General features: G+C 41.5%; 1 protein-coding gene across 1 annotated transcript in view; it reads right to left on the bottom strand.

Moving 5' to 3' along the window:
* Positions 1-12,984, bottom strand: part of niban2a (niban apoptosis regulator 2a) — a 30,702-nt gene that overhangs the window by 17,125 nt on the left and 593 nt on the right. The window contains exons 2-5 of the mRNA XM_085413515.1: positions 4,542-4,672; positions 2,993-3,121; positions 2,803-2,908; positions 1,843-2,010 (exon numbers count right to left, since the gene is read on the bottom strand). Of these exons, the coding sequence (XP_085269641.1) occupies positions 1,843-2,010; positions 2,803-2,908; positions 2,993-3,121; positions 4,542-4,672 (534 nt within the window). The remainder of the gene's footprint in view (positions 1-1,842; positions 2,011-2,802; positions 2,909-2,992; positions 3,122-4,541; positions 4,673-12,984) is intronic.

Here is a 12,984-nt window from a genome sequence, read left to right as displayed (position 1 = left end):
ATGCAACATGATTGGCTGGCAAAATGGTTGGCTCTTCTGCCAAGCCTGAAAGAAGCTGAATCAGGTTGAGCAACTTTGTCAGCCCGGTGAGGATCTTGGCGCCATTTATTTAGTATTTTAAATTCTGTGAACGAAGTTTAGTTGCATTAATCGTGACGCAGAACTGCTTAAGTTGCATTGGATACAGCTGTACAAACTATACACACGGGTGATTGGCATCTTTCTGCTGAGTGATTTGATGCAAGTGACTTGATTATTACAGTGACACCTAATGTGATCAATGCACTCACTTACTTAAAACACAAGTAGGGACAACTTAACTGCATGCTCTGCCAACCGAGAGGATCCAAACAAGCTAGATCACTTTCAGTGCAGCAGCAAATCGTTCAAGTTTGTTTTTGAAAAAAAATGAAAAATACAATCTCATCTCAAGCGAGGCACGCTGAATGTAAGACTGCATGCATGTGCAGTCATACCACAGAAACTGGTGCCCGTGTTCCTCCTGCCAATCAGAGCTCGACTTTGCAGCCAATGTGCAAATTAACTATTGGAAGAAGGCGGGTCATTTATATCACGGTGCTTCCAAAACGTAAATCTCAAAATAGTCCTGGAAAGCCAAGTGTTGCAACACACACACACACACACACACACACAAAAATGTATTACACTGTTGTTTGCACATCCTCCAGGATGTCTCATCTCTGTCTTAATAACAATGACACATGAGTCACACTTTTGCAAGAAAGAAACTAATATGAAGAGGAGTCATCCACCCTAATTAGACAATCCTTTCACTGTGAAATGAAATGCTAAAAGTGCCAACAGTGCTGTATCCTCCAGAACACCATAAAGCTCAAACAAAAGCTATGAAAAGGATCTCAGTGAAGGCAGCAACTGTATTGTAATGTCTTAGTGGGGAAATTTCTCATTTAACAATGAGTTTCAGTTCAACTTATTCATTAATTCATTCTAAATAGTGACATATGAGTTACAGTGTTTGGAAACTTGAGGCTAACTACAAATATTTCACAAATGAATTGGGGCAGCAGCACGTTGGTATAGGTTAGCTTTAGTTAGCTAGTCTTCCCTGTAGCTGCGTTTCCTCAGAGTACTAAATTCTTCTGACATGCATGTTGAGGCGTAGGACATCCAATTATTCTAAACTGGCAGTAGTTGTGTCTTTCTGTCTTTTGTGGCTTTGTGTTAGCCCTCAAGTTGTACACACACGTTGTACCTATCCATTTCCTTAAGGCACAAAGTAATTGGAATGGGACTTTGGGGGTTGACCTTGTGCTTAAGCATGATTTGGCAATATTCTTTAGAAAGCATAATGTAGAAATTTGATAATGTGCTAAAAAATGATATGGCAATACTATGTGATACTCTGCACTTCAACCATCAAAAATAGCCTAGAAAACAAACCAGAAAGCTACTTTTCTCTCAAACATAGAATTGTTTCTCTTGTGTTTCTAATGTTGTCTACTATTTGAGCGTTTCAGATGCTCATCTTGACTGTAAATGATGCACAGAGTGTAGATCTGATCCAATGGCAACAACATTTACAAAACAAATACACCCCATTCCTTCAGCATTTCATGTGCACAGATCGACCTGCTCACTCAGATGGCATGTAAAAGCTTCACACTGTGACACACACCCTCATCGGAACTGCCAACAAAGGTACAGAGGAAGAGAGGTTTGCCAAGGTGGAGAGAGAGAAACACTGCTCATGCTCAGAAGATGTACATATGATCCGAATTGCATTAACTTCACACAGCCTCTGGCTTTCTAGTCGTTTCTGTCACTTCCGATTTATGTGCTGCTTTGTGTTTGCATTGTTACCATTGTTACTGTCTCTGACGCAATCCTGCAGCACAGCGTGCCACTTCTTCTGCTCCTTCTCGGTCATCACACAGAAGTAGTGGTGGCGGGCGTATGGGTGCCACAGGATGAGGGGGAACCCGGTTGCACACTTGATGAATGGGTTACTGCCCACTTTGGCCTTGACACCTGCAATGGACCAGATGATGAATTGAGATTTCAAAAGCACTTTAGGAGAGGGAAATAATGATGTTTAATATTACTATAACAATCCGACAAACTGTGGAGGGGGGGAAATATACTAATGACATAAGTATTTATTTTTGTAGACACGCTAATCGTGTCATAACTTTCCACCATTATAGATGTACGGACAATCATGGTCACATTATAGGGTTAAACGAATAAGGTCCCAGTCCCACAGACTTATAGTCGAGTCAATGACTCCTGGGAAACCCCAGTTGCTAGGCAAAAATGTGTATTCCCCAACAAGTTAGAAATACCTCTTTGCACTTGCTCTGGCTGCTAGCAGATTGCTGCAGTTGGCTAGTTTGCATTGAATACGATGACTCACCTACAAATGCTCACCAGCAACTCTGGGCGGTAGTGAAACTGTGAATGGAGCAATGCAAACTAGAAATAACTATGGTCACAATCTGCTAGGGACGAAAGCAATCATAAGGAGGTTTTTGGTACAGCACTGCTCCTTGAGACTGATTTTACCTAGTGACTGCCAGCAGCCTCCAGGAAGCACTCACCAACCAGATGGTGGATTCACTTTCTTTTTTTCTTTTTTCTTTTTTATATCTACAAGCCATAGTTTTATTATGTCCAATGTGGTGGACAACTCTTAAACAATGTGGGCATAGCACCACAAAAACCCAAAGAGAGAGTCATTTTGAGCCCTTTGCATCTTAAAAGGGGCTTAGTCATTTCAGAATTTGATGACTAACAACTGTATATTGTGTGTTATTTTCTAACCTGGCAGACTTTTATTAATCAGCTCCATGTACTCCTCCATTGACGTCAGGGCCTTGTACCCGGCGCAGTTGATGGTTAATTTTGGGTGCAGTCCCCGTTCGTGTGCCTGTTGGTGGTGAAATGGTTTTCATGCAGGTGACCAAATTGTCTAACCGGACATAGGTCGAGTGCCGTAAGTAGCTTTACTCACAGCTTTGCTCTCATAGAGGTTTATGGTGTAGTCCTTGGGCACAAAGACAAAACGATTCCTCCATTTCCGATTCTCCTCCAGGTACTGAAACAGACTCCCTGAGAAGATGGTGCAACCTGCCAGAGGGTCCTGAAAAATGCAAACACACACACAAAAGATTGCATGCGTTACTGTACCTTAGGATACAAACAGGTGTGTATACTGTGCATTATTGAGACAACTGGGTGTTGTTACAATCTCCCATAACTAATCAACTTGACGCTTAACAGGTTTTTCCAAACGTGACAGGGTGGAGTTTTCATTTTGTTTTTCTTTTGTTTTTTTACTGAAACATGTTTACAAAAGGATATACACCACCCACTTTGTTTTCCTGTCTTGGATTAAACAATAATTGCTCAGATAGGAAGAAAAAACAAAGGCTTACTGCTTCCGAGCGACTGAAACGATAGGCCCAAAACATAATGATGATTATAAAATGGCTTGGCTTCTGTTTGCTAACAGCTGCAGACTTTTACGTGGATTTTGTGGCAGAGTCACTGGTGGTGGCGAGTGGGAGGGTAAAAGTGCCCGATCAGCTCAGAAACCAATCAAGTATTTATCTATAAGTTAAAAAATGGGAAGGGGGTTCAAATAGATTCCACTACAGTTAAATATTAAAGTTTTTTTTACACATTTAGTCCAGTATTTTAATAACTCAAAGTCTTTTGAAACAGGATAGTTTCTTGCTGTGTGCTGGATCACACGAGCAGCTGACTCCCACACAGTGACCAGAAAAGATGAACCTGCATAAGAGAAACAGCACCTCTGCTCGTGTGTAAAATGTGCTCCACTTTCCCTCCAGAGTTAGAAAACATGGATTTAAAAAAAAAATATATCCAGCCTTCAACAAGTGACCACAAAGATAATAGGGAACACAAAGACCGCTGAGAAATAAAGCAGGGGGCTTGCTCATTAGGTAATGTCCTTGTACATTCCCAAAGATGACCTCATTCATGCACTGTGTGCATCATCAAAGTCTGTTGGCTGTCCCGCCTGTGTGCATGTTTAAACAATGCCAAAACTCTGATGTACTCATTTCTTACTTTGTCCATCCTGCTCACTCCCAATAAAACCTTTAACTCCTGTCTTTTTGTCAGTGCCACCATCTCCAAACCACACGTCATGGCCGGTCTCACTAACATCTTGTAAACCTCTCTTTCACTTTTACTGATATCCTTCCTGACACTCGTTTCCACCTGCTCCACCATGCCTGTGCTCTCCTCTCTTCTTCATCTCTTTAGCACTGTCTGTTGCTTTGGATGGTTGACCACAGGGCTCACTGTTTCACGCATCTCCATCACATTCACACACATGCATTCTGTCTTGCTTCTACTGACTTCTATTCCTCTCCTATCCAGAGCATACCTCCACCTCTCCACGCTCTATTCCACCGGGCTGTCTCTTGTGGCTTTATTAAATGTTCAGAAATATAAACAGAGGGGGTCTGAGGGGGCCAGTGGAGGCCACTATTTTATTTGTTTTTTTCCCATTGAATGACCAAGTGTCATACCTTTCTGTGAAGCAGCTGAGACTGCGTCCCTCCTCCTCCTTCTATCTCAAAGCGGACGCTGTTGAAGAGGGCGACTGCATACTGCTGCTCGTACACTTGGCTGAACTCTTTCATCCATTCTCTGGTCCGAGCTGCAGGGGGAGAGAGACAGACACACACACACACACACACACACACACACACACACACACACACACACACACACAAAATCAGCGTCGTCTTCTGCACCAGTGCATGATTAACACAATCTATCTTATGTCTTATAGTAGAAGGACAAAAGATAAGTTCTGCAGTTTTCTTTCACAAGGTAACTTTAGAGATTTATAAAGTCAGAAATTGACCTAATTATACTACTTAAATGCTTAATACTTTATTTTGAATCTGGCAACCCAAGTCAGAGAGAAAAGAAATTAAATTCCTGAAAGGACAGACTGGTTCACTCTATTCCAAGCATGTTTTTCAAAAGTCACCAGTGCTGCAGTTTAAATTTCATTGTCAAAAATTAACTGGGTTAGATAAAGAGCTGCTGTTCTCATGTGAAGGCACGCTGTCTCTTTCACTTGCTTATTTAAAGGCCTCAACCTTTACTCCTGCTATCGGTTCTTTATGAAAACTCCCATATAATAAAATGTAAAGTGGACATTTGAGATAGCGATTCTCAGGCAAAGCTCAACAAAGAGGTACCTCTCATGTATGATCGGCACAAACCGTTGTATTAAGTGAAGCTCTAACAGACTCACAGCTGAAGTATTACTTCAGTCATTACATAAATTTTAAAGCAACACTTTGTTTTGTTCAATTTCATTTTAATCGTACTGAATTTAAACTATGTTACATTTAAATCAAAAGACAAAAGAAAAGTCAAATCAATCAAAAGAAAAGTTTATGGAACGACTGCATCGCTGGAAATATTGGTTTTACACACACAAACCTTTAAAAGGAGGAACACGAACAAAGAGCTACAGTTATGATGAATAAATGAAAGTATTTTTAGTTTACACTATGTAGCTTTCATAATATTTGGTTCGACCACCTTTATTCTTCAACAAAGCCTGAACTGTCTGAGGAAAGCTGCCTTTGAAATGCTTTAAGTAGTCTTCAGGAATAATTCTCCGGGCTTCTTGAAGGTCATTTAAAGCTCTCCTTTGGATGTTGGCTGCCCTTTGCTCCATCCTCTGTCGAGATGTTCCCACATTGCTTTAATTGCAAGGATTTAATTATGGGCTTTAATTATGGGCTCTTGGGAGGTCAGTGCATGACTGATAATGTTCCATTGCACTTTTTCTACCCAGATATGCTTTTAGTGCATTGACACTGTGTGTCATTGTCATGCTGAAAAACAAAGCTGCTGTTGATTAGATGATTTCCAGGTGGCGTTGAATAGTAGATCTAAACCTGATGGTACTCTTCTGTGTTCATAATTCCACAACAACACTGTCTAAAGTACAGAGCCTCCACCGTGTTTTACAGGTGGCTGTAGAAACTCACTGTTGCACCTCTCTTTTGACCTCCTCTGCACATATTGATGACAAATTTGAATTCATAACTTGGTTTCTCAGCCTTTTCTCCCACTTTCCCTTCCTTATGAATTTTGGCTTACAGTTCTTAGGGAACCACCTTCTTGGTGGAAAAATACTATTTCTTTTGCTCTGTCATCTTCGGCATCTTTCATAGATTCAACTAGAGAAATAGGAATAAATTATTTTGATTGTTTTCTTTTTGCGACAGGCTACTAGTAATAAAATGCCTAAAGATACAATTTAAAACTCGTCCTTTACGAAGTTGTCTGTTACATATAGACACAACACTGTTAGCTGCTTTTGTGCTTGAACAATCAGTGTTATCAACAACAATAAAGGAAAGAAATTCCTCTGACAATGATAAGGTACAAGGACTGGGCTGAAAATGAGTGAAAAAACAAAGAAAAACTTTGAAAGGCCTTCAGAGAACCTGGGGAGCTATTGCTCAAGATCACATTCATTTACAAGAAAGTCTGCCTCACTGTAAACAAATTATGAAGAAATGATTGGTGAATCAAAACTTTTGCAAAATGTAAATATGACTCAACCTGAGTAACTTGAGAGCAAAATGTAGCAACAGCACTGTATATTAGAGCATGCATTATACTGGGGTCAGCGGGGGAGCTGGCCCCAGGGAGGGGTCACTTGCCCCTCCCTTCCTTCCCTCCCCATCTCCAGCTGCCTCCCTCTTCCTGCTCCACCACAACCACCCACACATGCAGGGCCTTGGAGTAGGGGTATGTCACCAGGGTGCAGAGGAGGCTACCCCCCCCTCTGTCCCCTTCTGGCTGCCTCTGCCTCAATTTTATCCCACAACTTAGACATTCACATTACTCACACTCTCATTACACATACATATAGGATCTTGGGGGTGGGCACGATACACGGAGTCCAAAGTACCATCAGGGTGTACACCCCACCCCTGGCATCGTTGCCCACCTCTCAATTTTAAATACACGTAGACATTGAGGGCTAGCAGGAGGGACCATGCGCTTACCTGCTGCTCTCTGGCAGGTAGCTCCATGCCCTCCTGGGTTTTAAATGCACCTTAGAACACACATGCATCAACACTACAATGAGCGGGTGGAGGGAGGTTCGGAGTCTTCTCTCACCCCCATTCTCTGCGACCTGCTGGAGCAGGGTCTAGGGCGGGGGCACCTAGACCCGGTTTGTAGAGTACGCTTGGGGAGTGTGATCGTGTGTACAGCGTCTCTTTATGTCTGTCTCCACGTTGGTTGAGTGTGGAGTAAGTGCATATGAGAGCATGAGGGTGGGAATGGATGTTTGTATCTGTGTGTGCCTGTATGTCTGTGTCTATATGTCAGGTTGGGTGTCAGGCGCCACCTCTCTGGGGACATCTCAGGCCCTCCAAGGTTTGGAGGCCTATCTCCCCCTACCACCACTTCCCCTGCCAGTGGCGGACCCCCTCAGACATCGGTGCGTTGGTGGTTCTTTGTGTCCGGGGATGGGCGTCCAGGTACACACCGGCTCACTCCTTGGCGGCCGCTTATCGGGGCCTGGAGCCTGGGGCTCGCTCGGGCCACTTTGGAGGTGGGGTGCCCCCGGCCTCTCGGCCTGGGGCTCGGTCACTCAGGCGCAGCTGGCTGCCGGCGGAGCTCACGGGCGCGTCACTGCAACTCCCCCTGGCTTCTGCTCCGCGGCTGCTGAGTGAGCCCTCATCTGGGACTCTCCTCAGCTCTTACTGGGACAGTGGCGCAGCTGCCCCTCTGTTGGTCTTCCTTGGTCTCTTGTGTTCTGAGGGCCTCTGGATGTCTGGAGTTTTGATCTCCTCCATACCTGCTTCATGCCCTGGAGGACGGGGCTGTGGCCCCCCCACACCCTCTAGCAGATTATTACATGAAGGAACCTTTTAAAAAAACAAAAAACAAGCGCGTCCATGCTCACAGGTGTACACACGGGTGATCACACCCACAAACTACACCCTTTTTGGCTCCTACCTCAAAGCACACTGTGTTCTGTTGATCTTATGTGCTGCACAATAATGTTTAACATTTAGTATTTACTGTCATATTCTCATATATCATTGTGATGTTGTTTATTCTATTACTCTTGTTCTCTTCTGCTTGCTTTCTTTTTTCTTTCTCAGCAGGTGATCCAGGTGATTGATATATGCATTTTTTTTCTCTGCCCGTTCTGTTGGTTTTTGTCTTTTGCCCTTCTCCCCCGTCCCTATTCTCAGCTGTTTCTCTTTCCCTCTTTCTTTCTCCCCTTCTTTCCCCCAGTCAAGTCTGTCCCGTATTCAGTAAGTGAAAATAAAATAAACAATAAAAGGTGAATCAAATGGACCATTACGGCAAGGCTGGGATGGTCAGTTTGGTAAAGTAAATCCGTTGGGCATCTTTCTTTGCCTTTAGGCAACAATTCTGATGGCAAAAGAGCCAAACGGGACAGGCCAAAAAAAAAAAGAAAAAAAAAAAGAGCATGCATTATATTTCAGCCAACGTCCATAATTTATTATGCAAATAACTTGAAATAATGCCAACTCTCATGAAAAAATACTATTAGGTAAGTGCACAATACAGTAGAAAAAATACTCTGAAATGATCCTTTAACTTGTTTTAAGTCATCTCAAAATCTGATATTTAAACTCAAACTTGAATTTCTAAAAGGAATATTTAAGTTTACACAAACGAACCATTTGTAACTTCTTTGAGCATTTCAGACTACAGTGCACATTTGTTAATGCAGTTTGGAGGTTCTGGACAAACCAAAACCTGACAACATTTGCTCAGGCTCCAGTAAATGGCAGCTGCTTTCTCTTCATCGTTTGTATATATCAAATTATTAAGTTCTGAATATATCTGTTAGCGTAAGTCCTTGTTTGTATAAAAGCAAAGCCTCCTGGTATTGCTGAAAGACTTTTCTGTGTTCCACATATCCTCGAGATTTGTTATCTGTCGTCATTCAGCTTCCTAATAAATAGACTGAGAAGCTGCTGGAGGGGACAAAGGCTTTTCCCACGTTCTAATGCTGGAAAAGAGTTGGTGTTCGAGCTGATCAGTGTCTTTGGCTCATTCAGCAGCATATAGTGTTGACTATGATCTGTTTATGGAAGGAACGACGCAGGAAGGAGGGAGCCAGCTTGCAGTGGGAGAGCAGGAAGGAAAGAGCTGACAGGACATGATAGATGGAGGGAATGCGGAGGAGACTGGGGACAGGGACACGCATTTAAAAACACCATGACATACCAGGATGAGAGGGGAGGGCAGGTTAAGGGGCTGCAAGATAGCGAGGCACCTGGAAAAACTAAACATCAGCAAGTACTTTAAATTGTTCCAGACGATGGCTTTGAATCTCTCGTCAGGTTTGTCATTCCATTCCTTTTATTGAAGGATTTTTTTCTTCATCCTCGGTGGGTTTATCAGACAGGGTCTGCCTTCAGAACAGTTAGTCTCAGAAAAAATGCAGAGGATATCTGATTTTGGATGGAAACTCTCTTTATCCTGGCTAAATTTCCTCTAGATTACGCTCCGGTTACTGTGGCCTCCACTGCAAACTTGCAGAGAGTTGGTACTTTCCACCGTTCGCCTTGCTGAGCCAAAATCAGCAGACTAGGAAGCTGTAAATGAGCACTTAGAAATTAAAACAAAGCCCACATCATAAAATACATACTCGGTTCTCTCATTCAAACTGTATAGCCATGTGCTATAGTTGTTACAACCCTCCTCCATCTCTTGTTTGCTATTTACTTTACATGTGACATCATGGAATAGAGTAAAAATGGAACTTCTGGTACTTTTTATACGCCATACTTAAGTATTTTCCAGTGTTTGCATGTCCTTTTAGAGGATTAAATGAAACAGGAAATGGTTAGGGTTAGCTTCAGACTCTGAGCTGGAAAGTAATTTATCACAAATACCTCCAACAAAAAAACCACATATTTTAGCTTTCTTTTTTTTTTCTTGTATAAGAATTACAGACTCTCTATCAGTGCTTCCTATGCTTACTTAAAATCTTAAGCCCATAACCCAGATTCATGACCTTGATGTAAACCTTTGTTTCATTCCTTCAATTTTTTAAGTGCATTTGTAATGAATAACAAATAACAGTAGGCAAGAGCATGGAGGAACTGATGGCAGAAGGACACTGCAGACAAAAAGGCATTGTTCAGTAGATGTACACTGAAGTGGGCTTAAGATTAGCAAAGGACAGCAGGGCCCACAATCTTTCCAAGTAGGAAAACCGAAGAACAGCAAAGGAAAAGCAGTTTGCAGTGACAAATTCTTTCAGGCAATAAGTAATGAAACTGCAGCCAACTTGAAATGCATTCATGCACTTCTTTGCAGCTATTTTGGAGCATTATCTAAATTGACTTAAATTTTCAGGCTCACTGGGGCATAACAACTGTGTGTATACAACAACCCTTAAAACATGATTTAAGAAGGCTTAAAAGGTTTGCTGACTTTGTTCCAAAATAAGATTTATGAAGTTTTTTCCCAACTGGAAGTTCTCCTCTGCTAGTATGCCCAAGGTTTGAGCTCAGGATTCTTTGAATACCATGGCTCTCTTAGAATAATTACAATTTCCTAAGGCAAATATAATATTTATGGAATAAATGTATGATTAATAAAGATGAGTTGGATATGAATTCTGTCGGTGCTTAAAAACCAAATTGTGCATTTTTTATAGGAGTGGATTTACAGTTTTGTTGTGAAGGGAGAGAAAGAAAACAATCATCACCACTTATCATTAATCAGTCGTCATACCAACCCTCATTATCATCAATCATTGCCAGCAACTGATGATGATTGATAACAATCAGTCGTCATCAAGCACCAATCCTTATCATTATCAATCATTATCAGTCATCGTCGTCATCATCAATCATCATCCACTGTTTAACATCAAAAGGCTTAGCCAGATAGGTGAGTAGATGAATAAAAATGGTAAAATACTAATAAAACTAAAAAAGGCAGACATGAGCGTGAACATTATTTTCAACAGATTTATAAAACCGTGTGCACAAACAGTCTGAGGTGTGCCTGAGTTAGGCATGTTGTCCCTTTTTATAATTACCTGTTTTGCGTCATGTTGGCAAAAGAGGGCGGTGTCACTCACATGGCAAAGTTCATGTTTTGTTGCTGAATTTAACTATTAGCTTCTTATCTTTTTTACTGCAGTGTTAGTTCTTTTTCTATTGATCTCTAATATAAATACATTTTTTTATTTTAACTTTATTTTTGAACAGTTTTTTTTTTGTTCCAAGTAACAATGCTGTCATGCTAATGTTTAGCATCAAAGCTACCATCTTCATTTCATTTGTAGCAAATTTCAGAGCAACACGTGCAGCTCCTCAAAGGTGAACACTGTGACTCGATCCAGAAAAGTCAGCTGATCACCAGAAACAGCTGACTGGATTTGACTCTAATTCTTTGGCTGTTTTTATCTAAAACCTGCTGTGAAACGATTAATCTACTAACTTATTCTTTGAGGATGATCGCTTATATTTCAAGGGTTTGATAGTAGGCAGCACATATCTAGGCCAAGGTTTGAGTCTGTTGGTTATTTCTGCCTTAAGCAGACCATAGATGGGTGAACATGTGGGTCAGCAGGCAGTTATGATTTGCATGTGTCTCACACACATGGGGTTGCTGTGTGGGTCCTATAGGGGAGGAGATCATTGAGTAGTTGCCTTTGTGGGAGTTAGACACAACAAGATTCCTGACTCAAAAACGCTGACTGGTCTTTACCCTGTCTCACACACGAACTTAAAAGGTGCAAACACATCGACAAGTGGGACCTGGATAAAAAGAAAGTTTTCTTTTTTCTTTAAAGACATGCACAGGTGTTCACTTGTCTTCTGTTGACGTGGGTGTTTTCACTGTGTTGATTTGTAGAAGATACTGGCAGGAACAACACAGAGAGGGGTGTGTGTGAGAGTCAGACGGCCTGTGACATGTTTCTACCTGCTTCACTTGTTATCTTCCCCTCTCCCTCTGACTAGTCTCTTTATATGGATCTTTTTCTGAGTGGACTCATAAGCAGGAAATACTGCACTCGCGTATTTTAACGATGAAGGCCTGCATGTAGCTAAATGTCATATTTTCTACCTTCGCAGCTTTCCACAGTCATGTGGACCCTACATTTTATAGTTTTAACATATTTTATCATTAACAAGCCTTACATTATGACACATGATGATACCTGACTGAGCGCCTTTCAAGAATGAAGACCAGCACATGTGGCTAAGGGCTCCAAAAAGCCAGTAAGACCAGATTGCTTTGTTCCTAAGGTCAAGAACTTTCACATTGAACACCTTGCTTGTACTTTCTAAAGCCCAGTTTCTGCTCATTCTGAATGTCACACATCTTTGGATCAACTTTGGATCAGTATAAGACAGCAGAAAACATGTATTTCTCTGGCCAGAACCCCCAAAGTCACACAAAAGGCAAAAACAAAACCCCTCATATTTGAGAAGTTACATTTGATATTTATCCTTTTATATGTGAACTACCTTTTTTTTTTTTTTTTTTTTTTTTTTTTTTTTTACAACAGCCAGATTCTAACAGGGTGATTCTTCCCACTTTTTTTTCTATTTCTGCTCACAAAAGGAAAATCCAACAAACACACTCGGTGCCTGAGCCTCTAGAGAATAATTCTGGGTTTCCTCATAGGAGTACTTCTGCCAGCGTATGCACACAAACAGGATTACAACCCTGAACTAAAGGGGCATCCCAGCTGAGGCTGAAATGACCCTGATACAAAAGTTTTAGGAAATGACAAGTCTGGAAGATTGAACTCCATGCATTAAAACAAAAACAAAAAACACTAGTTTTTCCCAAATTCCTGAAGTGGTTTTGATACTCGAACGCATCACCAAGCTACTTCTAGGACAGGGATCACGTTATATCCATTGAAGTATCTCAGTCTTTGTATTGTTCTTCTACTCGCATGACTTTAAT

The sequence above is a fragment of the Rhamphochromis longiceps genome, linkage group LG7 (assembly GCF_057381845.1).
Source record: "Rhamphochromis longiceps isolate RC_006_pf linkage group LG7, R_longiceps_female_GT1.1, whole genome shotgun sequence".
Classification (NCBI taxonomy): Eukaryota; Metazoa; Chordata; class Actinopteri; order Cichliformes; family Cichlidae; genus Rhamphochromis; species Rhamphochromis longiceps.
The sequence above is the reverse complement of the archived record's forward strand: the minus strand, read 5'-3'. Positions and strand labels throughout refer to the sequence as shown.